The sequence below is a fragment of the Notechis scutatus genome, chromosome 5 (genome assembly GCF_049901735.1).
Source record: "Notechis scutatus isolate UNSWTSFEM ecotype Mainland chromosome 5, rNotScu1.2, whole genome shotgun sequence".
Lineage (NCBI taxonomy): Eukaryota > Metazoa > Chordata > Lepidosauria > Squamata > Elapidae > Notechis > Notechis scutatus.
The window spans coordinates 53,308,689-53,335,474 of record NC_142013.1 but is presented as its reverse complement, the minus strand read 5'-3'; the positions used below and the strand labels follow the sequence as shown (position 1 = coordinate 53,335,474).

Below are 26,786 nucleotides of genomic sequence, written 5' to 3'. Positions count from 1 at the left end.
TAACCTATTGTTAAATTATTAAAACAATTTGATTTAGCATGTAAGTGTTGAATCAATCCAAGGAAAATATTACTTCTTCAATTTTGTGTACATTGTATTGTTTCTTTATATTGTTTTAGCTTTTATGTTTTAAACTGTTTTCTGCAAGTTAAGATGATGAGTAGTCATGTTTCAAAAACTTTCTACTTACCTGGAATCCAGAAAGATAAGCTTTAAGTCCAGGCTCGCTCTGAACATAAACATATTACTATGAAGTTTGATCTCAGTAATTGCGCTTGGAGGTAGTGATTGACCTACAGCAACCAATCCCACAATTTGGTAACAGGTGTCATACAAAGATATATCCAGCATATACTGTCGAATCTTCAAATAGCCACTGCAATGGATCACCTAGTATGGACAAAAGTAACATTTATAAAGAGGGAGAAAAGAGATAGCATCTTGATAACATTGACTCAAAACCTAGTATTTTCCTCTTTTATTACATTGATTTTTGCTGTCCAGTTTGTTAAAATATCTGCTGTAAAAAAAACTTAATTTTTAGATAATGGTGAATAAATATATTGCATGATATTAATTTAACATTAACTAATTTAACATTAGTTAAATTAATTTATAATTAAGTTGATATAAATTGGCATATAAATTGGTATTAACAATGAACTGAGAAAACCCTGACTCAATATAGTTGCATTTAATTGCTTCATGTTGGCTTTTCAAATTCCAATTGGGTTATTTTAACCATTCATTTGTGTCTGACTCTTGGCGACTTTATAGGTATGTGCTCTCCATGTCAAGCAGCATCTTTCATTTATTGGATATTCATCTTTGTATCATATTTGATGTTATCAAGCCAGCATGTTCTTTGCTTGCCCCTTCTTGTTCCACTAACCATTCTTAGCATTATTGCCTTCTCCAATGAATTTGGATGCATGATATGGCCAAAGTAAATCAGATGTAGACTTACGATTTTAGCTTCTAGTGATGCGTCTGTTTTTGTGTGTGTGTGTGTGTGTGTGTGATTTAGCACCTCTTTGTTAATCACTCTGGCTGTCCATGGTATGCACAATAACTTACACCAGCATCACAGTTCAAACCATCAATTCTTCTTCGATCAGCCATTCTTAGGGTCCAATTCTCATACCCATACATCATTATAGGGAAGACTATTCCTCTAACTAGTGAGCTTTTTGTATTTATATCAATATCTCTGCTTTTCCAGATCTTATTCATGTTAACTATTGCAGTGCAGCTTAAGGTTATCCTGTGTTTTATTTCAGGATTTCATCATGAACAATTTTTGATCCGAGGAAGATAAATTCTCAAACTAATTCAGTTTTCTCCATGTTGATTTTAAACATCTTGTGTCCATCTGCAGCTGTTGTCCTTATCTTTGTTTTCCTGATGTTAAGACTCAATGCTACATGTTCATTTTCATCACTGATTTTTCAGATAATTTTTTCCAGGTCTTCCTTCTTTTCAGCCAATAGCGTTGTATCATCTGCATACCTCAAATTATTTATGGTTCTTCCCCAAATCTTCACTCCAACATCAGGCAGTTCCAGATCTAAAATCCGCATGATCACTTCTGCATACAGATTGAACAAAAATGGTGATAAAATACATCCCTGTCGAACTCCTTTGCTGATCCTGAACCAATCTGTGCACCATAAAGTGCTCTCATTGTTACCTACAGGGACCAGACAAGCCTGAACAGGTGCTTTGGAACACCAAAATCATGCAAAGCCGCCCATAGCTTATTGTGTCTACGCAGTCAAAAACTATTTGGAAATGATAAAACATATATATATATATATAGATCCTTTTGATATTCAAATTCCAATTTATTTTTTTGCTAATAAAGACAAATGTATGTTCACGGTTTCTGGATTGTATTACTTACTACATGTTTTAATACAAAATGGAGAGGCACATGCAAACTTAATAAAGTTTTTTTTAATAAAAAGTAACACATTGTCAAGATGTTTCATAATGTATATTGTGAAACATACATTAAGAATGGTAAAGATTTGTGCAATATTGAAGGATATGGAAATGTTACTATGATAATTTTATTACATCATAATAACTCAAATAAATTTCATGGCCATTATTTATAATTCAGAATACAGGAAATAAGAAAAAATGTGCTTTAAGTACAGGAAGACACATATTATTCAATAGGTATAACAGAAATATGGTGAGATTATTTTCATGATTGAATTGGAAAACTATTTTCCTTAATAGTACTTGAAATAGAATTGTGCCATATGTCAAAAATATTAACACTTGCTTAGGAATCCAAGTAAATGAACTTCAGAGAACAACTAAATTAAATAAATGGAGGTGTCAGCTTTGGAAGAATAATAGCAATGTTGTTAATGTCCACCATTACCTGACCAATCAAGGAGAAATCGCAAATAATGCTTTCCAAAAACAAATGGCATTCTTTCAAAGAGCAAAGAGGTATGAAATGATAGTGATGATGGGTTTCATCCTGGTGTTCCAGAAGTATCGTACTGAAAACTTTCACCTACAGGGAGGGTGGGAGGGTTGGGATTCTACCGGTTCGGACCGGTTCTATAGAATCGGTTGTTATCATTTTGTGCAGTTTGGAGAACGAGCAAATCGTGCCCCTGGCTGGCCCCATCCCTCTTCGCCTGCCCCTCCCCTCTCCTCCCAGTCAGTCCTTATCACACATGAGCGACATTGCGTGCATGTCTGACATTGCTGACTGCGTTCTCCCCCACCCAGTCACTCCTTAAGGTATTTCTTTTTTTCCCCTCCTGATGATCAGCTGCTCTGATGATCAGCTGTGCCGGGATCCCCCTCGCTGTCTTACTGCTTTGCCCAGGAGGCTTCCCTGAGGACCAGGAGGCAAAAAGAGGTGTGCAGTGTGTGTGTGTGTGTGTGCTGCGCCCCCCCATGCTCTGTTTTTTGCCTTTCTGGGTCCCAGGGAAGCTTCCTGGGATATGTCCCCCATGAGACTTGCCTGAGGCTCAGGAGCCCCAAAAATGGAGCACGGGGGGTGCTGTGTGCCCCCCTCCATGCTCCAATTTTTGCCTTCCTGGGCCCCAGGGAAGCCTTCTGGGAGCAAAAACGCCACTCAGGAGGCCTCCCTGAGGCCCAGGAGCCAAAAAAATGGGGGGGTGCAAAAAAAGGAATAAGCCACGCCCACCCAGTCACATGGCCACTCCCACCTAGCCACGCCCATAGAACCGGTTGTTAAAAAAATTGAATCCCACCCCTGGAGGTAGGCACAAAAGAATCAACTAACCTGGACTTGATAATAATCAGTTAGAAAAAAATTAGTGCTTATTCTGTCGGGTTGCCCTGTGAAAAATAAGAACTAGCAACCATTTCTGGAGAGCAAGGACACACCTCATTGCCTTATACCTCCCCATCACCTTTCCTTAATTAGGCAGATGTTCCTCTTTCCACTTTCTAAGTCGTGTTGGTTCAGGCAATGCTGTCTGGTTTGGCTGCTGTGAGAACTTTCTTCCAGGCCAATCCTTGCAATTTGACTACTTTGCAAAGGCAGGAACAATCACATTTTCTCCAGCTTTTCCTGAATGACAGTCTGCTGCTACAGCAGGTTTTTCCCATTAGCATGATATGCATAATACTTCCTTGATATGAAAAATGCTTTGAATTGTCGCAGGAATGGTTTATTTTTGGGGGGGGTGTTATTACAATTTTTCTTTCTCTAGGGGTTATTTATATTTCTGTTCTGTTTACAGTCAAAGGAAGTAAAGAAAGCCTAGCAAGAAAGTAGGTAGTTTAGGAAAATAAAACAAATCTAAATGTTTCTGCCATATTTTGAACCTGAAATATTTTGCATGCCAGAAAACAACTGTGCTTATGAAAAGGGCTTCCTAAAAGAGCAGCTGCAGCAAAAGCTAGGAAAGATCTAGGAAAAATGTTTATTTTAACGTTTGTTGCTATGTCTTCATATGTTACCATTTTGATGCTTTAACTTTATATCTAAACTTTTGTATATGAATGTGTGTAGGGTAGTAAGAAAGACTACCCCATTTATAGCTAAAGCCATTCAATTAAGAGGTTCCAATCTATCAGATTTAGGTCAACTGCTAAGGGGATAATATTACCTGATTACTTCATCAAATACTTTTATATTTTTATTAATTAGTCTAAACAATAAACTGAAGTATTTGAATTTGTATCTACACACACACAAGGATTTTTTAAAAACCAATTTAGAACCAAGCCAGCATGAGCATAGGACAGGAGCATCTTAAGAGTGGATATTCCCTTATAGAGGAAACAGCTAGAATACTGGAGAAAAATAGCCATGTCATGCTGGAATTCTTGGTCCAAATGGAAATTAGAACTTAAATTGAATGCCTTTCTCAGCCTATGTGTTCAAGGCAATGATAGGTAGGATTCTATGGCAGAAGTCAGAAAAAAGGAGCAATTGGAGATCTTGTGAAGATGTAGATAACAAATAATTACCAACAAAGGAGTAGGTACCAAAAACAAACAATTCCAGATAGATATAGATCGAACAAAGAAAAAAGCCAATGTGAGGATCTGAAAACAAAAGTGGAAAGAAAGAAAAATTGAAAGCGAGGAGGCTAAAACCTATATGTCACCAAGAAAGAGAACAGGGAGAATTTCTGATTGCAGAAATAACCTCATTTCTTAATCCCCCAATTATAATCAGAATGGAGGAGAATTTCACAGTAGATTTTGTTTCAGTATATCATTTCCCCAAATTGTTTTAGCTCAGCCTCCCCTTTCTTTATTGCTGTAGATAAATGTATGAAGTTAAATATTCTGAAGACAGCATGAAACTGTGTTTTACCTTATAACCACTACTTGTTAATCCTGCATTTCGCTTGGCCAAGACACACTTCATTCGCAGGAAAAAAGATCTCTCTATTTCATATTCTAGAGAAAAAATATAAATAATTAAAATACAAACATTTAAGTTTCTTAAGTTTCTCCCTTGGCCACTTTCCGTGTGTGTGTCGGGGTGTGTGTGTTAGTTTTATATATATATATATTTAATAAGGAAAATCATAATAAAATAACTGTTTTATTTTAAAGATACTTTAACATTTTAAATTCCAATATTTCAACAAAATTAAATGCTATTAAATTTAATTATTGGCCTGATGTTAAAAATCACTTATAATTATAATTTTAATAAAGCGTGAATATGCAAGAGAAAGAGATTGTAAATATTTCAGGAAATACACATCCAATTTAAATATTCTTGTTAGTGTAGAAAGTATCACATTCCATAAGGAATAATAACTAGATATTCTTAGTTGTCTGGATAATTCAAAGCATAATCCTATGAAAATTTGCTTTAAAATAGTTCCAATGCTATGAACTGATGCTTATAACTACATATAAAATTTCAATTATACCTTATCTTTATCTTGGGATATAATGCCGATATAATTATCAAATAAATCATGGAGAGATACATTTTGGAAGCTTAACTTGAAATAAAATCAAGTATATCCTACTCTGTACATTTAAAAGCTCTGCCGCTGTATAATGGAAGATTATCCCAAACCCCTCCCTTCCCTACTTTAGGTATTGTGTACAAATAGGCTATTTCACAGCATTTCTCCTCAAAATAAGACCCCATGTACACAATTTGAGCACTAAGACAGAGAAATTCGTTCAAACTACCGTATTTGCCGGCGTATAAGACGACCCGGCGTATAAGACGACCCCCCACCACCACCGGAAACGCCCTCCAGAAATCCCCGGGGCTGCAGCGGCAGGGCAGAGTGCCAGGGGCCGTGGGAAGAGCGGGAAGGCTGCAGCCTCGGGCGGAGCGAGGCGAGCGGGATGAAGCGGAAGCGACGCAGGGGATCCAGGAAGCCAGAGGCGCCTTCGCTGCGTCCAACAAGCCTCCGAAAGCCGGCAGTGGATATACCGGCGTATAAGACAACCCCCCCACTTGGAGGCATGTTTTTCGGGGCAAAAAAGTCGTCTTATACGCCGGCAAATACGGTATTTGCATTCTGTACATTAAAGTGTCGTGCAAGTCTTCCAGGACCACTCAAAGTTTTACTGAATATGTGAATGGAGAAAAGTTTGAAAATATATCTACACGGGGTAGCTACACATAAAAAAAATAGGCAAAGTGTATTGTATCTATCACCTTGACTTTTTTAACTGTAGCCTGGGGAGAACCTCATGTACTCATGTAAAAAATAGTCCTCTCATTTGGTTCCCATGTTCCCTACTCAGAATGAGCAAGCAGCAATATACAATTATATGATTAAAAATAGAAATGATAAATTATCCCAAAATAAAATGATTTCATAAACACACACAAAAATACCAATGGCATCAGAAAAAAGATCATGGCAAAATAATGCTATAATCTCCCATATTATCCATCTAACTTCAGAAAGGGACTAATTTCTCATGGAGGACCATTTAAGCTACGTATGAGAGAAGTGCCTACATCTGTTAAAAGTCCCCCTCTTGAAACAGATAATCTCTCTTGGCAATATCTCTCTGTGTATTTGTGTGCTTGTGTATGTTAGGTGCTGGGGTTTTTAATTGTAATTTGTTTTGTATTTCAATAGTTATTTTAATCAAACATAGTACACTGTTAAGGAACATGATAAAAAAAATTAAATAAAAATTATTATCTAAAGATTAGATAGTTCTAAAATAACAATCTCTCCCCAGATATATACCATGCTGTTGATTCAACAGGATAGCTTCTGCAAGGTGTAGCCCTAGGTAATACATTTGCCTCTCCTTCCCTTTTGATACACTTATACAGTACATTGGCTATAAACCCAAGTTATAAGGTAGCAGTGTTCCAATCTTATTTAAACTTCATGCTATACTCAGGTATAAAGCTAGAATAACAACAGGTATATTTCTATCCGTGCCTCTTTTTGTCAGCTTGATTCAAATCTACAGATCAAATTGAAGGTTTGTGTTTTATCTGAAGACTATATAATCCAGGAAAGAAATTTAAATATCCACCCAAAGTCAGATATTTATTTACAAATCCAGTCTGAAACAAAATCCCAAGTAACAAAAAAGGCATAGCAATATAGAGTGACAAAACACATCTGTCACTGACATAATTTTTAAAATGAATTATTTTTATCAAGTGTATCTCTTCAATTATCTCTTTCTGGTTTTTAGAGATTCAAAGACAACATATCTGACTTCAAAAACAATTCTAAAATGAAATGTCTACATATATGTAAAGGGTCTATTATGTTATATTTCATGGTATATAAAAAAGAGGCATTGGCTATTTTTAATATTGAATTGTGTTTATTCACTCAAGTTTCACATGACTATTAAAAAAGATTCTCCACACACTTCTGTGAAATTACATTTTAAGGACCACAAACTCATCCCTGAGATGATTGAATGAAATCAATCTTTCTTGCTCTCTTCCGTCTTTTATGTGTTTTCATACATTTTTCTCTGTGGCCCTTTTAGTAATTTCATATCCTGTAAATAATCGTTCTATAGAACAGAATCTTTATTATTGGATACCTGTAGTTTATAATCCTAAAATTGCACTTAAGTATTCAAGTAAATTTGGAAAGCCATAAATGCAACAAACGGTATCAGTTTTAGGCAAATATTGACAAATTTTGGCAGAAGAAGAAAGATGCTATTACAGTATAGACCTTGGCTATATACCAAGATTTTAGCATAAAAGCACAAAGCTCAACTTGTTATTTTACCGTCTTTTTATTTAAACATTTAAGTAATTCATGAAATACCTTGTAAAAGATGGGGATGAAGTGGTTGGTGAGCTGTTAAAATAGCTGTCATTTCATCATGATCTGAGGGATGTATATATTCATAAATGCTATTGCCAGTTAGTTCTACCTGCCACAAAAACAGTTAACAAAATCAGAATTACTGAAAATTCTCTTATCTTTTAATATGATACTTCAGAAATCCTTATAAGTGATATATGTATGATTTACATAATTTACTACATCTTTTCTAATGTGAGTTGCTGTTACCTAAAACAAAAGCATCTGTTAACTAAAAACTATATTGTCTGCTTAATTCTAACTATGGCAGTTCTAACTAATTGCACAAAAGATGTCCTGAAGATTATGGTATGTATCTACATTGGTAATATTCTTTTTTAATGTTAAGAATCTTTACAAACATTCTTCATACAGCTATTATTTTTATTTTCCCATTCTTCACAAGGAAAGTTAGTTTAAAAAGCATATCAGCTTTTTAATACTTCTTTATAGCTAATTAGCAGGAACTGAGCATTTCAAATTAGTTATACTCATACAGTTCTGGATATAAGACATGGCTTGAAAATTGGGTATACTCTGCAGTTTTACTAAAACTGGTATTTTACTAGAAAACTTGTTATATATAAAAATGCAATGGTTCACCAAGTATTCACCTGCAACTCTCCCCATTCATTCTGTTCTAGAAAAATAGTGTCCATCCAATTGTTGTTAATGAATTATATCTGCCAGTTGTTACAACTAACTATGTTAGTTGGCATCATTGAGAACCACACCTGATAGATCTTACGTTGTTCACCTCTGAATCCAGCCAACCATCATTATCTTACATTTAGTTTTGATTTGTTAGTGCTAAAGAACATAAAAGTTGTTTGCAAGTCTCCCAGCAATAGATGTAAATTACAAAACTATGAAGTAGTTTCTCTATACCAGTGACTATGCCAACTTCACAAGATATATTGAACCACGTCAACAACATTCTGCAATCCCAAATCCAGGTATATTCAGATGAGAATGATACTTGTTACCTTGTTAGTTTAACCTGGACTTTGTATGAGGTTCAAACATGGAAGGTAGTTGCATTGATGCTATCTCTTTATTTCCAGAACAGAAATACAGATACAGCTTAACAGAGTTGGAAGGGACCTTGTAGGTCATCTAGTCCAACCCCCCACCAAGCAAGACACCCTACACCAGGGGTCCCCAACCACCGGTCCGGGGACCGGTACCGGTCCGCGGAACAAGTCCTACCGGGCTGCTGGTTGCTGGCGCCGCCATCTTTTTGATGAAAAAGTGCTTCCGGTGAGCTTTTCCGAGTAGAAAGCTCACCGAAAGCACTTTTCATCAAAAAAGATGGCGGTGCAGCGCTCGGTGAGCTTTTCGGGTAGAAAGCCATTTCTACCTGGAAAAGCTCACCGAAGCGCTGGCGCCCGCCATCTTTTTGATGAAAAAGTGCTTCCGGTGAGGTCACCGGAAGCACTTTTCATCAAAAAGATGGCGGCGCCCAGCTGATGCCGGTGCCGGCACGCGGCGCCCAGCTGATGCCGGTACCGGGCCGCGGCGTAAAAAAGGTTGGGGATCACTGCCCTACACCATTTCTGACAGATGGTAATCCAGTCTCTTCTTGAAAGCTTCCAGTGATGAAGCTGCCACAACTTCTGAAGGCAATTTAAATACAATGCCAGAGAGATCTGCAAAAATGAGATAGCTCCAGCTACCCTCTTTATATCATTTATCTCACTAAAGGATACTCTGATTCCAGTTAGACAGGATTTTGGTTGGATTGCATGTCTAATTGTAAGCTATAAAAGTGGCTGACATTTTAGGACAGCAGCCATATTGGCCTACAATGGCAGAAAGACAGAAGGAGTCTGGTAGTACTTTTGCTGACTAACACATTTTATTAAAAGGCAGCTCATTTCATCAGATGCATGCTTCCCAACCTTGGCAATTTGTTGGCTGAGGAGCACGTGTCTTAAAATGGCCAAGTTTGATAAACACTGGTCTAGACTGCTGCAGGATTTAAATTGGAATGGGGATGTGAGAACGATGAGAAAGTTTGGTTATATAGATGCAGCTTACATGAGAGACAAGCACCTTATCAATTAACAATTAATGGATACTCCATTTTAACCAGGACTGTTAAGTTCTTTTTTCCGGCTGGTGGCTGGTAACTGAGTTGTTTAATTACTTGTCAATAGCACAAGATTGGCAATGCCCTCCTACAATTTTGCTTGTTTAGAAAAAAAACACCTAAAATCAAGCAAGACAGGACACTATATTTCTGGCAAGATAATATTAGATGCTTTCCAACATCAGCATTCAACAGAGGGACAGAAACTTATTCCTACCTGGGATAAACCTAGATGAACAGAAGCTGTTTCTGAGATATACATTATTTTGCCATCAGACGCTACCACAAAAACAAACCCATCCAGAGTCTGTAAAAGAAAAAGAAATAGAGCAAACGCTTACCACTTACAATTTACAGTCAAGTTCCTTGTGAGAAGTTTTTAATTTCCCCCTACAGAAGAACATATATTAAAAAACATTACCCATATTGGCCCGATAAAGTCTATTATACACTCATTATAAAAATCACATCTAAATCATTTTCTTTTTAGGTATGATAATTTTGCATAGGCAGGAATTAAATTAACTGTATCAAGATGACAAAGTTTAAAATATTTCTCCACACAAGTTCTGTTATGGTATTCTCAAGAGATAAAAATCCTAATTAATTGGCTGGAAGAATTTTTCATATTTTACAAATTTTATTTTAGCTTGAGGGAATTTTTATGTTCTTCTGACTTTGTCTTTTAAATGAAAGTATTTATAAATGGGAGATTCTTTAAAAAATGGACTCTTGGAAAATTGTACATAAAGTTAAAATACCTAGGAAATTTTATTAAAGTATGAAATTATAATTTCCAAAAATATAATATGGAAAACTATAAACATGGCTGTAAAATACTATTTTGATCTATTTCAGAATGCTTGTTTGAGGCCTCACAAATAGGATTTTAAAAATAATCAGTAAAAATAAAGTAACTTTCTAGTTTAAAATGCCAAGTCTAATAAATTCAAATAAAATCAACTTAAAAAATTAAAATTGCCTTAAAGCACTAAAGTGATTTTTCATAATATTCCATTACAATCCCAAAAGTGGGTATTTGGGAGCCATTTTAGAGGAGTGTAATTCAATGGCAGAACGTTTGTTTTGAATGCTGAAAGTTTTAGCTTCAATTCTTGAAAGTACAAATTAATTTTTTATCTTATCAAAACATTACTCTATTCTGACTGACAGTGTTGCTCCACATTCTCTCAAATATTTTGCCTTTGTTGAGATGTGTATTTCAGGTGTGTAGGCTAAAAAAGGTTGCTTGAAACATAATGGAATTATCACAGTTCAGTGGCACAAAACTTGCCATGTTCCTTTTTCCATTGCAATGTATCAGATGCTAAACATGGCAAAAACCTCATTTAAGACTTTAGAGGCCATTGTTTACCAGAGAAGACATCCCAAAGATTTTACCTGAAGTAAATGTGAACCCAGCTCCTTTGCAATGTTATCCAAGGGGCCTAACCTGTTTGGCTGGCCCCAGGCATCTCCCAAACCTGGAAAAAAAAATCAAGAAGCTTCAATCAAGATATAGATGACAATCTCTCAAGCTATGGCTAAAAACCAATTTGCCTCAACAGAGAATGTGTGTAAAAGAGAGAATGATGGGATTTGCTAGGTGAGAGTCCTCTGTATTGTGCCTAAAACAGGCTAGGTGGCCTTTTCTTCTAGAACATCAAATCTGTGATTCTTGTTGTTCAGTTGCTAAATTGTGTCCGAATGGACTATAGCACCCCAATCCCACCATGACCTCCACTGTCTCCTGAAGTTTGGCCAAATTAATTTCCATTGCATGGATGACATTATCTAACCATTTCGTCTTCTGTCACCCCTTTTCCTTTTGCCTTCACATATTCCTTGGAATTCCGTTATTATTTAAGGGATAATTTCACATCACACACATAAGTCTCCTTCAAATTGGCCAACAGAACCTGACTAAATTGCACCTTCAAAAGAGGTGGTGTTTTTTTTAACCTTCTCAGAATTTCCAGGTATCCACAAGCCCACGAAAAGGAAAACCAGCACAGGACTCAGTTAGCTCTGGGGTATAGGAAAAGCAACAGCAGTCAAGAAGGTTTACTCTCTTTGCTCAAACTGTGACTGCTTCAGGGGATTCATTGTTTGCCTTTTTGTCCTTATAAAGTCCAACTTCAGACAAAAACAGGATGATCACAAAGTTTGATGCCTCAGTGTAAAGTCATTTGTTTTTCATCTTTTTTGCCCTTTTCCCTTCACATATTTCTCTGCTACCATATGCCACCCCTCCCCTAATCCTGCTCCCCTCCCCTCACAGTTTTCCATAAAAGTACAAATGCTGTTAGTTCACTTGTTTCTGGGAAACAACCCTACAGAACATTCTTAATAAACAATCTGCCAAAACTTCTAACACTCAATAATGCATGTGGTTTTTTTAAAAAAGGCTAGTTCTGGCCATTGGAAATACCACAACTAGCCATCATCTGGATAGCGTAAATCCCACTCTCTTCCCCAAGCAAAGCACTTGTCACATATATTGTCTGAAGAATCAAGACCATTATTAATCCATCCTGGTTTCTTAAGAATACCTAAATTGTGACCTATATTCTGAAGTTATGTCCTTATATATAAGAAACAAAATGGGTGGACTGGTTCAAAACACTGCAGTTCCATAGGATTCTACAGACATTCCAGAAAGAATTTCCCTTTCACTTTGTTATTTTCATCTGGAAGACATATCCAGATTCTATCTCCACCCTTGGAAAACATTCAGAAGTAAGCTTTCTTTTGTGATCTGAAAGACACCAGAAATCAGCCTCCCACCTTCTTTTGTTGAAGCATGTGGGAACTCAGCCTGTTTACTATATAAGTCCTCCAGCCCTAAAACAGAAATTCACCCACGCCAAATCTTGAAGGCAAAGGGGACCAAGCTGACACATTGTACATGTTTGGGGATCGAAAAGAGCCTTTCATAATTTATTTATTGACCAAACTTGACAGTGACAGTCTGTTCCCAGTGGGGATCTTTTGTTCAGTTTTGATTTGGATATAATACTAGCATGACATAAGGCAAAACATTTGCAATCATTGATCCCTTTCTGCTGCCATCTAGCATTTATCTGAATTATTGCAATCAGATTTTATAAGCATGGCTAAACACATTTTATACATAAGCTGATTTTTCTATTTGTCCCCTTTCCCACTTAACTCTTTACTAAAAGCGCTGCTGTCATTTGGAACAGTTGCACAGTTGCTTGATTTCAGCAGTAACCCAAATTATTAAACCTTTTGTTAATTTCAATTCTTTGTATTCTGCCTATGATATTCCTTTCCTCGGATGTCCTGCTTCTGCAGCAGAATTGCTATTCAGTGCCACTCTATTAAGCTGTGAACAAAGCAATCTTTTTCCCATTGTCCAGCAATCTAATTTGATTCTCATACTTCAGCTTGTGTTGTTTCATTCTTATTGTCATATTTGAAACATGAAATGCTGCACATCTCCAAACTGTTAGCATGCTGAAAAAAATTCTTCTGGAGTCAGATTTAGCATCTGGTTTAATGAAGCAGAACCAGTAAGGCAGCTCACCCAGCTGGAAGTGTGATTGTGGCCCACAATCACTGTGTCATTACAATAGTGCAATTCTACCCACAAACATGGGAAAAATATTTATAATCTCACTTCCTAGGTTCACAACCTCAACACACATATTCACCTTTAACTGATATTAGCAATTCCATAATGGAGTAACAGCATTCTTTTTGCTCACACCTTTACCCTGGTTCTACACCAGGTTTAATCATCTCCACCTAAACAGCCTAGGCCAGGCCTTTTATACCTACCTCCCACTTTTGTATCTCTGTTAGTAGTAAAGTTTTCTCTAACTGCCCACGGGTTCCACAGTAATGGTGATTTATAAAGTAGGGGACAAAACCCCTACCGCCCACCATGAAAGCTGAAACGCCCACTAGTGGGCGGTAGGAACCAGGTTGACTACTACTGGCCTAGACTTTTGAACTTTTTGTTTCTGCTAGGTAATTATTTCAGAGCAATGACTAGATAATTTGTGGGTCCCATTCTTATGTATTTATTTTTAATTCTCTTTTAATCTTATCTATTTTAACCAGAATTCTTGAAACCAGATTTTTTTTAGTTTAATTGCAAACTTTCCACAGCCTGGTCATTAGGCCGGAATATAAAGCTGCTCGGAAACCAGCCAAGGGAATACGACCTGACCCATTCCCCGTCAGAAGTGGAGGCGGCTGTGGTGTATGTCACAAATGTTGCCACGGGACCGCGATTCCAAACAGCCAAAGGGGACTCCCGTAGCAGTGAGAAGGAAGCGCGCTCGAGGGGCTCGAGGAGCGCTGCAGTCCTGCGCCGGCTCCCTCGCATCTCCCAGCATGCAAAGCGCCCCGTCGCTCTCCTGCCATTCCCGGCCAGAAGCCGTCTTCAGTCCGCCCTGCACGTTCCCTTTAGTCACGGAAAGCCCAATGGCGAGGCGTTTCCCCCGAGGGTTTGGGGGGACCCTCCTGTGGCGGTCGGGCTCTTGGTTTTCCCCAAAGGGAGTCAAAACCCATGCGCTTCAGCAAAGTCCAGGCTGGCTGGCTGTGCCCAACTCCGCCGTTAAGATGCTTTTGAAGCCATAACCCAACGAGGATTCCACACCCGCTTCTGCGGAGGTGCAAGTCTCTGTGAAACCATTAGAAGAAATAAATGGGCTTCAAACGGCTGCTTTGAGAGGAACGGGCGTCTAAACGTTCAGCTGTTGCAGCCGTTAATCTTCCACATGACTTTAACAAGTTTGCGGGTTGCGGGTTTGCTAATTTTGTTTGGAAGATGCTAATCCAGACTGAGAAGATGAAGCGGCTTGCCTAAACCACCCCGTCTTTACAACAGAGGAACTAAGCCTTTGTTCCCTGGATTTGCAGGGCTGCGTGGCAGGCACCCGCGGTCTAGAGATGGGGCTGCGCGGCGCCTCCTAATGAAACAGGCTCATGCAGAACCATGAACTCTGTGCGTCTCTCTCTCTCTCTCTCTCTTTCTCTCTCCCTTTTAGTAACAGGGGAGCCGTCTACAAAGAAACGTGGGGGTGGAGGAGGGGAAAGAACTACACGATCTGGCTTTTTAAAAACATACCGAACTCCGTTTTCCTGCAAAACTATATAGATAAGGTACCTTTTAAATTCTCAAAACGACCGGCATCAGAACAAGTGTTGATAAAACGAAACAAGTCTTTCTCCATCCAGTCGATTTCGGACCAAACGTCCAAATAGCGGAAAGAGGAGAAAAATCCGGCATGGATAGGGAGGGTTCCAGGGCACTTCGATTAATTAACGAACAAGATTTTTCAACAAGGGGGACTTGCCTTCACTATCTGTTTTAAGGAATTTCCCCCCTGTGAAGGAACTTCAGTTAATAATTCATTAGCATGTCCAAAATCTACAAATTTCTTTGGTTTGAATAATTGTAACCCTGAGCTTTGCACATGCCAGTTCGGAAATCTTTTACTGTTTTCTACGAGTTTTAAGAAAAAAAACATGCTCGAATTGTATGAGATGCAAATCCATATTTGTGGTTTCTTAAGAAAAATTTGGACGCCGTTTGATTTGTGACTCCTTTTCTTGGTTCAAGGTTTTATCCAGATGAATCTGAAGTGTATTCCTTCTCTTTTGATGTCTTTCTCTATTGAAAAGACTGTCTCATTCCGGAAAGGGAAATATTTCAAAACATTAGAAAACCATGATTTACATCTTGCTTCGCTATTGCATTCAATCAAAAGTCAGCTGTTCAAATGTAAGGCCGAACCTTCCTCGTCAAGAACAATTCAGAGAATGAAATGGATTGTTTAAAAATAAGCAATTGCCGCAATAAAATGATGTCTGCTGACCAATTTGTTCTTTGAGCTAAGCGGCAGAGTGTATTAGATTGGCTCTCTTTGATATTATTTCGCAGTAATTGTAGCGGGATTTTTAAGAGTTTCAAGACTCATTAAGTTTGGATGAAATCTAAAGCCGAAATCCTTTAGCCGCATTCACTGTTGTAATCCCACCAGTGAAGCCAAGTGCCTGCAGCTCAAGAGAGCCTGGCCCCCAAAACAATAGATTTAAATTGATGGCATTGGCGGCTTAAAAGCAACTTTATCCAGCGGTCTCTGCAGAAGTGAGCCAGTGGAGCTTTCTAAGCCATTCGGTTTAGAATTTTTGTTATTGGGCGCATGTGTGTGATTTCTTCACATTGCAAAATTGGGCTAAGGACACATTACTCGGAGATAAGAACGATTATGATTGAATGAGAACGTTTCCAAGTTCGCTTAAGTTCAGCACCGAGACGTCCGTCTCCAGAATCTCTTCTTTGTATTAGAATTTATCTAACATAGGATAAGTGGTTGTAATTTGAATTGTTTTTCTAACTGTATTTCTGTATTTGTTCGAATCCCCCCAATTACATGAGTTTCTACTAGGGAGATTTTTGTCCCAGATACACACTGCAGAGAGAAAATTGTGCGAGTGCCTTTCGTTTTCACAGCGAGCGGAAAACAACTTTAAAAACAATCCCCTCACACAGCTATCCCTAAACCGCAGAATCAAAACAGTTTGCAGATTGAACGCTCCAAGCATTTTCAGTGGCGCAGCTAACATTTAGTCCTATACCTCGCCGAAGAGGTAGGCGATGAAGGTGCTTCGCTAAGCCTCGATCTCCAATCTGGGCAGAATCGCTTCATTTCTGGCGAGGATCCCGTGAATGGGGAAAGAACCCTTAAAACCCTGCAATTCGAAAAGTGTTCTACCAAGCCGAAAGCAAAGCGATTTGACTTGGCATTTTAGCTTTCTATAGTCACGTCTCACATAAAAAGAGGATCTCGTTATAAAATCCCCCTTTTATAATGAAAGAATAAAAGCCTAGACAAATTTATCCCCGGCCTGGCCTTACTTATCGTCGCTGTCGAAACAGACGCAACTGCTTCAACACAGTAATTTCTTCCCATTACAAAGTGAGCTGATTTCTTCTTTCCTCCTTTCTTTTCCTCCTTTGCTTTTACTGCAAGCTTTGTTATCTCGTTGTCTCCCCTCCTGGCGTATTAGGAGCTACTAAGACGCGCCTAATAGTACTGAATGCCTATTATAAAAGAATGAGTCGGGTTTTCTGTCAGCGGGAATTCAAGTGACTCCATGAATGTCACTACTTGCAGCTGGCCAAAATTTTGTAAAGAAAACGACGGAATAAAAAAGTGCAAAGAGGAAAGCGGGGACGATCTTCTGGTCTGGAAACCCAACGCCGCCACATTCTTACCACTTAAAATGGTTTCGGATTCACCAACCTGAAGCCGGTTTTAATTCAATTTCCACCACCACCACCACCTCAATCCCTCTCTTAATGCTAATGCGTCGCCGGTCTCCTTTCGAAGAGGCAGTCCGTTTTGGAGCAATGACCTGCGAGAGCCTCCTCAGAAAGGCTATTCCTGGGAGCGCCTCAGTTCCGCCTGGCGCATAAAAACCAGCGGCAGCTCCAGAAGGCAGCTTGGCCGACCCTTGTTGAATTCCAACCTCTCCATTGAGGGGGTGGCGGCAGGAAGGTGGCAGAAGGCAGGCCGCCGGGAATTGTGGCTCACAAGGACAAGGCCCTCCTTCGGTGCCAGACGAACGGCGCGCAGTCCCGGCGGTTCCGTTTGCTGAGGCTGCTGGAGCCTTGCCAACTATGCAACCGCCATTTCTCACCCCGTGTCCTTGGGAAGCTCTGAGGAGAGTTGGGTTCAACTCCATTTATAACGTCCCAGGCCGAGCTTAGGCAGCCTAGGACTTGGGACTCTTGGAGGATCAGCCTATCCCAAAACAGCCTGTCTCAGAAAGACTAAGAAATAGGAAGGTTCCTCCTCTGAAACCTTAAACAGTGGCATAAAACCAGAGGTGGTGGTCTCTGCCTCTGCTGCCTAGCACAGGGAGGAGCCATTTAGGGAGCTACCTAAAGAGAAAGAAGGTGTCATGACAAAGGGGCCCAGAACATCAAGCCTGGGAATAAGGTAGCGCTTAGGATGGGGCTTTTCAAGGACTGAATTGTTCAGGAAGAAATTTAAGAGTTTTCCCCTCCCCCCCCCCACTTTTTCCTAGAATGCTCAAATGCTAAGCATCTTTTCTACATTTATTAAAATGATATATATATATATATATATATATATATATATATATATATATATATATATATATATATATATATATATATATATGTGTGTGTGTGTGTGTATGTGTGTGTGTGTGTGTATATATATGTATATGTGTGTATATGTGTGTATATGTGTGTATATGTGTGTATATATGTGTGTATATATATATAATTTGGCTATAAATCAGAAATACAAAGACCAAATGCAAAGAACATTCGCATTAAGTCCATACACCTTTAAGTTGCTGAGGGATGTAGGAATGTTTGCATTGAATTAAAACCCACTTTCTCAATAGGATTTAGATCAGTCCTAACTGAGCCATAGGCCTCCTTCTTGTTCCAGCATTGCAATCTTGAGATCTCTGGAAATAATTTGCATTATTTCATATTTAGGAAGGTTTACACATTTTGATCCCTACTTCAATAACGCCAATAAAACAAAATTTATATTCCAGCTTTTCTCAAAGGAAAGAAATCATATTTTTTTTCTCACACTTTATCCTCCCAACAGTACTGTGAAGTACTTTGAGGGAAGCCAGAGGCAGAATCAACTTCATAGCTTCCTTCCTGCTGCCTGTCACCTTCTTGCCACGGCTCCCATTAGAGGACCTGCCTTTCTTTGACTTCCCTCTTGTTCCTTTCAATATTGTAAATGACGATTCCTTACAATATTGAAATAAGGGTTTGTTTGTTTGCTTTTGTGATTTTTGGCATTAGTTGCCAGCCTTTCTCTTTCTCGACCTTAGCTTTCCCCGGCTCCCTCTTTGCAGTTTCAGACTAACTACTATTCTGTTTTAGTTCCGTGTATCTATCTACTTTTTATATTCAATCTTTTTATCCCTTAACTGAAGGAATATAAATTCTCCATGTGTGCATCTGTCTTTGTGGGTATGTATGTAGCATCTGTATATATGTGTGTGAGAGAGGAAAGGGGAACAGAGAGGGAGAGGCAAAGCCCACTGAAACTAATTGGCTTACTCAAATGCACCAGATTTTTTTTTTTTTGTTAAACACATTAAACTTATTCTTTGTTTATCATTGACACCATTAAGCTGCTACTTTGGAAGCCAAGAGAGATTCTAAGGAAGGTTTTCTATTTCTCCAGATTCTTTCATCCATTAGGCAGCAGAAGTATTGGGCATGCAAGTGTGTTCCGTGTCATTCATTAAGCAGTTTGCCTCTTTTGGTTTAATAATTAGGAAGGGGGTTATTTTAAAAGTTCATTTTCAGTGCTTCACTGAGTCACAATTTAACTCCAATGTCAACAACTTTCAGGGATGAAGAAGTTGAGTTCTAGAATGTTTTCTTTCTCTTTTTTCCCCTGGTTGTTCAGTGGTGGAAAAATAAGATTATCAGCCAAGGAGAACAAGAGAAAGCAAGGAGGGAGGGAAAGGGCAGGGGAGAGGGGAAGAGTCCCAATAATAAAGAATATATATGAAAACCACTGCAACAGATGTTAGAGTCTAGATCTGTGCTGGTCACTGCTTCCTTCCTGCACTAATTCATAACTTTCAAAAGTCACCACGAAGTGTAGAAGCTCAAGAATCCAGGAGAGAAAGAAGGTCAAGCTAACAGACTTAGCCTTGATATTATATCCCCAAAGATTAGTTCTTTTAAATAGAAGAGAGCCTTATTTGATTTTCATCAGAGGTGGCCAACAATTCTGCCTGAGGACTTGGAAGTGCTTTAGGGCCACTAGAATCCTTCAGCTATATTGCCTGCTAAATTTTGGGGTCAGGTTATTGTCAATACAGGAAACTGTTTCTCCTGTAGATCCTCAAATTGCTATAACTGAAAAGTTAGATACCATTTGTACTCTAGAGCAGGGGTGTCCAACCTTGGCAACTTTGCTGGCTGAGGAATTCTGGGAGTTGAAGTCCACAAGTCTTAAAGTTGCCAAGGTTGGACACCCCTGCTCTAGAGCAAAGCTCAGAAAACCTTTTGCTGATAAAGGTTGCTTTTGAAGAAAGGCCCATGAAGTTCAACTGGGACGCTTCTCTTTGTGGTTTTGTTTAGGGCTACAGCCGTAGCAACCACCTGTTTCAGGATAGATCAAGTTCCTGCAAGGAAAGGCTGAGTTTGACTGACCAGGGGAAACCCAGGCAGTTTTCTAAGCAGCAAAACAGAACAGGAATTGTGGGAGATGTGGCAGATACACAAAGGGAAAACTCTAGTATCCTGAAAACACAGAGAGAGGGGGAAAGTCCACAACCCCCCCCCCCATTAAGAAGCCCTGATGTAATCTGTCCCACTTCTTCTGCCTTTTAAATTTTAAACAATGTATTTCTTCCTTACAAGTGGCACAACCAACTTTATTAAGTTAGCAGCTGCTCATTTCAGAATTTACCATAGAAAATTGGTTTGCATCTCTTAGTGGGAGAATTAAGAGGAAGTCGCTCCTGGACTACCAAATGAACAAATAGACTCTTATATTTCTGGATTGTGAATTTTCTGTGTAGATAAAGATACTTGGAGGAATTTCTGAAAAATGCACTTATTTGTATATATTTTATTTGTTTAATGTATAATCTGTAACTCTAATTGGAAACTTAAAGCAAAGAGACTGCAGGAAGCAGTCATGTTAAAATGTTAAAATGCTTGCAAATCACCCCAATTATTAATGAGAGTCAACAAAGAGAGTCACCCCAATTATTATTTAGAGTCAACAAAAGATTTTTCTTCTTCTTATGTTGAAAAGGAAATGCACAAGAGAGTTTACACACACAGCCACACACCATGATTTATGTTTTCAGGATTTTAATATTTCCTGCTCTTTAAAAAAATAAAAAAGAGATGTTCACCTGCAAAGACAAGTTTTAAAAATGGCCCCAAACTGTGCATTTCAAAATTCAGCTAAGAGTTTGTTGGGAATTGATTCCTATGCTAAACCCTTTCCTTCTTTCACATTAAGCTGGTAAAATCAGAGGGTTAGCAACAGACCTAGTGGAATCAGCTGATTTTAAATTGGAGCTGAAATATATGCGGCATTTCTAATGTATTTTAAACATGCAAGTGGAGAGTGCCAGTTTGATGTATTGGTTAAGGCATCGGGTTAGAAACTGGGAGACTGTGACTTCTAGTCCCAGCTTAGGTACAAAGCCTGCTGAGCGACCTTGGGCCAATGTTATAGTTGCAACTATAGCAGTCCTTTCGTCTAAAACATGTTTTTTTAAATATCTCTCTCTCTCTCCCTCTCTCTCTCTCTCTCTCTCTCTCTCTCTCTTTTCCACAACGGGGCGGCAGGGTGATATCTCGCAGGGGGAAGAAAGGAGAGCGGAGAGGGACTGTGATCCGCTGGCAGGTGTTAGAAAGCTAAGGCTGCTTAGGAAGAGAGGAATTTCTCGCCTGTTTCCAAGTGGGAAGGTACGGCCCAAACTCTCTTCTCAGAAGAGAAACGGCCCAATTCTCTTCTCAGAAGAGAAACGAAGTAAAGTAATGAACAGGGGTCCCGGGTTTGGGGAGGTTGCTTTAAGGAGAGACCCGGAGCCCTGAGGCGGGTGGGGGGATGCCATTCACCTCTGCCCATTCAAAGCCGCCAAGTGCCCCGCCAAGTGCCTGGCTTTGGTTTGCCGATCCAGCGGAAAGGGTGGCTGAAAGCAGCTGCTTTAAAAAACGACCCTCGCTTCCCTGGAAAAAAAAAACGTGCCGGACTTTGGAGGTCGTGCGAATAGACCTGTCCTACTTTTATGTCCAATAATATCCTGCTCGTGATTTACAGCGTCGCCGGCCATTTCTATGGCAATATATCAGCAATGAAGCCTTGGCTTTTGATGGGGATCTTGTGGCCCGAGTTTTACCAAATCCAGTTCCTTTGCCGACCGTGCACGGGAGTGCGCCTCTAATTGTTGTTCACTTAAAAGTCAGCTCTTATTTAAAGCCTCACATTTGTACATTTCTTGAGAATAAGGAAACGAACATTGCTTTTTCCACTAGATTTTCACATTGGCCCTCGGATTATCTACATACAAATTCATACTTATACTGATATTAGAAGCACATTTCAGTAAATAGAATTCAGACCAATCTTGCTCATCCCTGCCCATCATTAAATTCGACGTTTCTTATTCCGAATTGTAAACTACCTTTGGATCTAAACTGCGGGGTCGATTTGGTTTAAGGAAAAGTAATCAATCATTTCTGTGGGCATTTAGATCCTCCGTATTTTTACTTAGAAGCAATGTGCCATCCTTTAAGATTTGCCTGTTCTAATGCTCAATACGGTTAAATACACCATTCGGAGGGAATGAGGCTCCAATCTTATTCCCAGTGCAATCCAGAATAAATCTGATTCAATCTTGCTTATGCCCAACTAAAACTGTAAAGAATCGGGCTGTTCCTTTGTCTGCTTCCTTGCCCTGTTCGGCTCTATACGTCCCAGAAATGGGAAGCTGAATAGAATGGATTTGCATTTCGAGGATCTCATGCAATGTTATACAGACAGGATATATATATATACTAGCAAAATATTAGGCAAGCAAATCATATTTTAAAATTTAGGTAGCTGTCAGGAAGTTTTATGAATATGGGTCTCGGTCGTTTTGGAAGTTTTCCTCCCCCCCTTTTTCCCCTCCCTCTTGAGTCTGGCAGAATAGTTACTTGGTGGGGGGAAAATGAAGCTGAGCCCACAGATCTATTGCAAGGATTAGCCTTTCTTTCCTCAGACACTTTACACACCTCCAGGGCTTTCTTCTCGACTGGGCCAAGTCTAATGTTAATCCTTTACCACCTCTTTTCCCTATTCACCTCATGGGAATCCAGAGGAAATATATTGCATATTCCAAGGGAGATTCTTTTTTTTTTTTTTTTGGCATCTGGTTATTCTTTGTGCTTCAAAAGACACTACTGATTCTAACTTTTCACCATACCTACACAACAGGCCTAAGAGTGATTTCAGCAAAGGGACGCTCATAAGCTGTTTCTTCCCCCCCCCCCCCAAAAAAAAATTGTGTGGTTCCTAATACCCCATCTAACTAATGTGGAAACGTTAATACATTTTGTGGTCTTGAAGCTTAAGGAAATTACTCCACAAGATTTCTCTGGTTTTTGAAACTGGCAATGTTAAATGCAACCGTAAACCAGTGTATCCATAGGTAGTCCGCTGATGGCTACCTTCTCCCTATAGAAGAGGTGGTCCTTACCTTTCTCCATCAGCTGTCAGAAACGTTCACCTTAAAAGCCTTTACCTAAACCCGCCTTTACCTGCCCCTGAAACACTTTTTTTTCCCCAAAAAAATCACTGGGGAAACATTTGGATTCTGCCATCCTACTAAAGGTCAAAGAAACGGCGGGGGGGGGGGGGAAGTAATGGCAAAGCAGAACTTTTTGTCTCAACTGAAGACTTTTGAGACCGCAGACAAACTTAGGCGCGCGCGCGCACACACACACACACACACAGAGAGCCGAAGTGAAGCCTCACTTCGATGCTCTGGGTTCCCTCTAAGGGGTTTTAACCCGGTTGGCAGGATCGGTCGACCTTCTGAATTGTTAGAGCAGAGATCTCCAAAACTGGGCAACTTTAAGACTTGTGGACTTCAACTCCCAGAATTCTCCAGCCAGCAGAGCGGACTAGAAGGAGTCCCGAGTCTGAGGCCGACAGGGCCATTTTGCCCAGGTGGCAAAGGGACCATCCGGGTGAGGGTGGGAGCGTCTGAATAGCCTGCCCATCTCAAGGCGTGAGGGCGTGAAGGCGTGAGGGAGCGCGCCATTTCTCTTGCCCGCGTTTCCCGCCACTCACCTTCCGGGAAGACCGCTCTCATTTTCAGGTAGCTGGTGGTGAGGCGGATGACGGAGGCCTTGTCCAGCTGGGAGGTGATGGCCGAAGGCAGAGGCAGCAGCTTGGCCAGCTCGTAGAATTCGCCGTTCTCTTTTTCCCGCCGCGTCTTGGCGGCGTTCTTCGACTTCTCCTTCATGGTGGCTCCGGCGGGGCGTCACTGGCATAATCGAGCCCCTCCGGGCGGAGGCGACAGCGGCGATACCGGAGGGCTGACAGGCATGTGTGGACTTTGGCTCGGGGTCCACGGAGAGCCGGCCAGCCAGCCAGCCAACGAGCGAGCGAGCGAGCAACCGAGGGAGGGATGGAGGGGCAGGTCCGGCTCCGGACAAGCGACGGTGGGGCTGGCTTAGCTTGGGGGGCCTCCTAACCACGAAGCAACAGCTCTGAATTCGACTGTCCGTTGCAGTGGGTCGGCGGGATCCTCGCCTTCGCCTCTCTCTCCCTGCCTACTCTTGCCTAACACTTTTGGCTGTCGCCGGGGAAAGGGACAAGGGGAGTCGCCCTGGAGTCTCGCCTCTCCTCTCCTCTCCTCCCCTCCTCCTCCCTCCCTCCCTCTCCTCTCTTCCTCCTCTCTCTCTCTCTCCCCCTTCCCTCCTCCTCTCTCCTCTCCCCTCCTCTCTCCTCTCTCTCCCCCTTCCCTCCTCCTCTCTCCTCTCCCTCCTCTCCCCCTCCCCTCCCCTCTTCCCCTCCCCTCTCCTCCCTTTCCCTCCTCCTCTCCTCTCCTCCCCTGCTCCCCTTCCCTCCCCCTCCCCTCTCTTCCCCTCCCCTCTCCTCCCCTCCTCCTCTCTCCTCTCCTCTCCTCTCCTCCCCTCCTCCTCCCCTCCCTTACTTCTCTCCTCCCCTCCTCCTCTCCTCGCCCCCAATTCAGCTCTGGATCCGGACCCAGATCAGAAAGCAACCTGCAAAACCGAAGCTTAAATCCCGCGCAATGGTCCCAGACACTACGCCTCCCCCCCACACACACACTCAGAGCTCCTCTGATTCCGACAATTGGCCAGCTGGCTGTGCTCCGTCTCCCCTCCCTGCACAAGTGGCGGCTTGCCGGGTTTCTTTTGGACCTTTTCGGGGCCAAACTGATTGACGCCCCACCCGCCGCCGCGCGGGCAAATCCGAAACTCCCGAGGGAGGAGCCGGTTTTCCGAAGGCCGCTCCCACGGGGTGGGTGGGGGTTGGATGCTGAGCGTTTCCTTCCACGGCAGGATCCGAGGCAACTCCAGCATCCACTGAGGAGCGCTTCTACTCAGCTTCCCAACTCAAGGGAGGAGGGGTGCGGCAGCCAAATCCGCTCCCCCCCCCCTCTGGCTTGGTCTCCGATCCCCGGCCTGGCGGTCAAAAGGCCCGGTTCCAGCGATTCCCCTCCAGAACAACTCCTCCTCCTCCTCCGCTGGCTGGCTCTAGCTGATAAAGAAGCTCCCAAGCGGCTGACTCTTCAGCTCATTCCCCGCGGCAGGTTGGAAGGGAGGGGAAGGGAAGGGAGGACGCCTCTCGTGACGTGAGTCTCCGCCAAAGGCAGCAGCCGTAGCAGGAGCCCCGCCGCTGCCACTGCCTTCGCCCGTTCACCAGCCGGAGAAGGGGAAGGGGTGGGAGTAGAGGGAAAGAGAAGGGAGGGGCTCCTGGGTCCTTCTCGTGTGTGTGTGTGTGTGTGTGTGTGTGTGTGTGTTTTCTGCCACAATTTCCCGGACAGCCAAACTGGCAGTTTCTGAGACAGCCCTGGGACGCGACGTCGTCCCTTCCCCAACTTTCTGACCGCCCTTCTTTCCTTTCAAGGACCTTTCCCCCTTGGCTTCACGCGCTCTTCTGGCGAGGCCTGAACTGGGTTGGAGAGGGATTTGCCGGGAGGAGGCCGGAGCTTTTGAAGTCAAGCCCTTGCCTTGGCTTGGGATTTGGTCCCAAGAGGAGCTCATGCCATGGAGGCGGCAGGGGCCTGAGCGCCTTGCCTCCCGACGTTTTGTAGGGCAGACGCACTACGGTGCAAGGAAAGGCGGATGGCCTGAGAAGCCCTTTCAGGCCCAGGCCGGCCGCCGCTTTTCGGGGTGCCAACGAGAGCGGGTTCCAGCCGAAAGCAGGCTCAAGTTTCCTTTCTTATACAATTCTACCACAACAAAAATAAATAAGTGTTCTCTTCAATCGGAATAGGGGTCCGGTCCAATATGTAAGCAGCAATTTAGTGGGATTTCTCTCGTGTAAATTATTTGAGGAAGTCCCTTCCGCACCCATACTTTCAAGCCGTTTGCCTTGGGACTAAGGCCACTCTGGGATGCATTTCTCCAGCAGCTTGGAGACTTTCCTCGCTCAGAAAGTGAACTGAATTGGGCTACCCTGCCACCCCACTTCACCCCTTCTGAATTTATCAACTCAGAGCAATCTTTAAGAAAATCCCCTTCTAAGTTTGATGGTTTGGGTTTCTTAGGACTCCGAATTTGTTTAGGATGAGGCTGCCAAATCCCCTGTTCACGGCTCTGAGCGCGTAGGAAGGGAGGGTTGAAATCATCCCTGCCGCTTTTATTGGATTCATCTCTCCACTGCGTTTCACTTTGTTGGGGGTGGCGGCGGTGGAGAGGTGGTTTATAGCAGGGGTCTCCAACCTTGGCAACTTTAAGCCTTTCGGACTTCAACTCCCAGAATTCTGGCAAAGCTGGCTGGGGAATTCTGGGAGTTGAAGTCCGCCAGGCTTAAAGTTGCCATGGTTGGAGACCCCTGGTTTATAGTGTTTCTACTTGAGGTCTTGGCCATATCAGCAGTTAAGGTGTGCCACCCGACCTACCTCTGCGGAAAGAGAAGCAGAGCCCAAGAGGCAGCAGGTGGGTTCAGCCGTGGTGAGGGTGGAGAATGGTGAGCCCATTTCAGTTGGAAACGACCGCCTCCCCCTAAGTCAGAGGTCTCCAAACTTGGCAACTTTAAGACTTGTGGGGTTCAACTCCCGGAATTCCGGGAGTTAAACCCCACAAGTCTTAAAGCTGCCAAGTTTGGGGACCCCTGCCCTAAGTGCTTAACCAACGTTTGAGATTG

The 26,786-nt window shown here is 41.6% G+C and overlaps 1 protein-coding gene across 1 annotated transcript in view; it reads right to left on the bottom strand.

Moving 5' to 3' along the window:
• The window catches only part of SIM2 (SIM bHLH transcription factor 2), a 40,453-nt gene extending 16,251 nt beyond the window's left edge, over window positions 1-24,202 (bottom strand). The window contains exons 1-6 of the mRNA XM_026663909.2: window positions 23,739-24,202; window positions 11,284-11,366; window positions 10,100-10,189; window positions 7,752-7,860; window positions 4,826-4,911; window positions 191-390 (exon numbers count right to left, since the gene is read on the bottom strand). Of these exons, the coding sequence (XP_026519694.1) occupies window positions 191-390; window positions 4,826-4,911; window positions 7,752-7,860; window positions 10,100-10,189; window positions 11,284-11,366; window positions 23,739-23,913 (743 nt within the window). The 5' untranslated portion in view covers window positions 23,914-24,202. The remainder of the gene's footprint in view (window positions 1-190; window positions 391-4,825; window positions 4,912-7,751; window positions 7,861-10,099; window positions 10,190-11,283; window positions 11,367-23,738) is intronic.
• Between the last annotated feature and the right edge of the window lie 2,584 nt (window positions 24,203-26,786).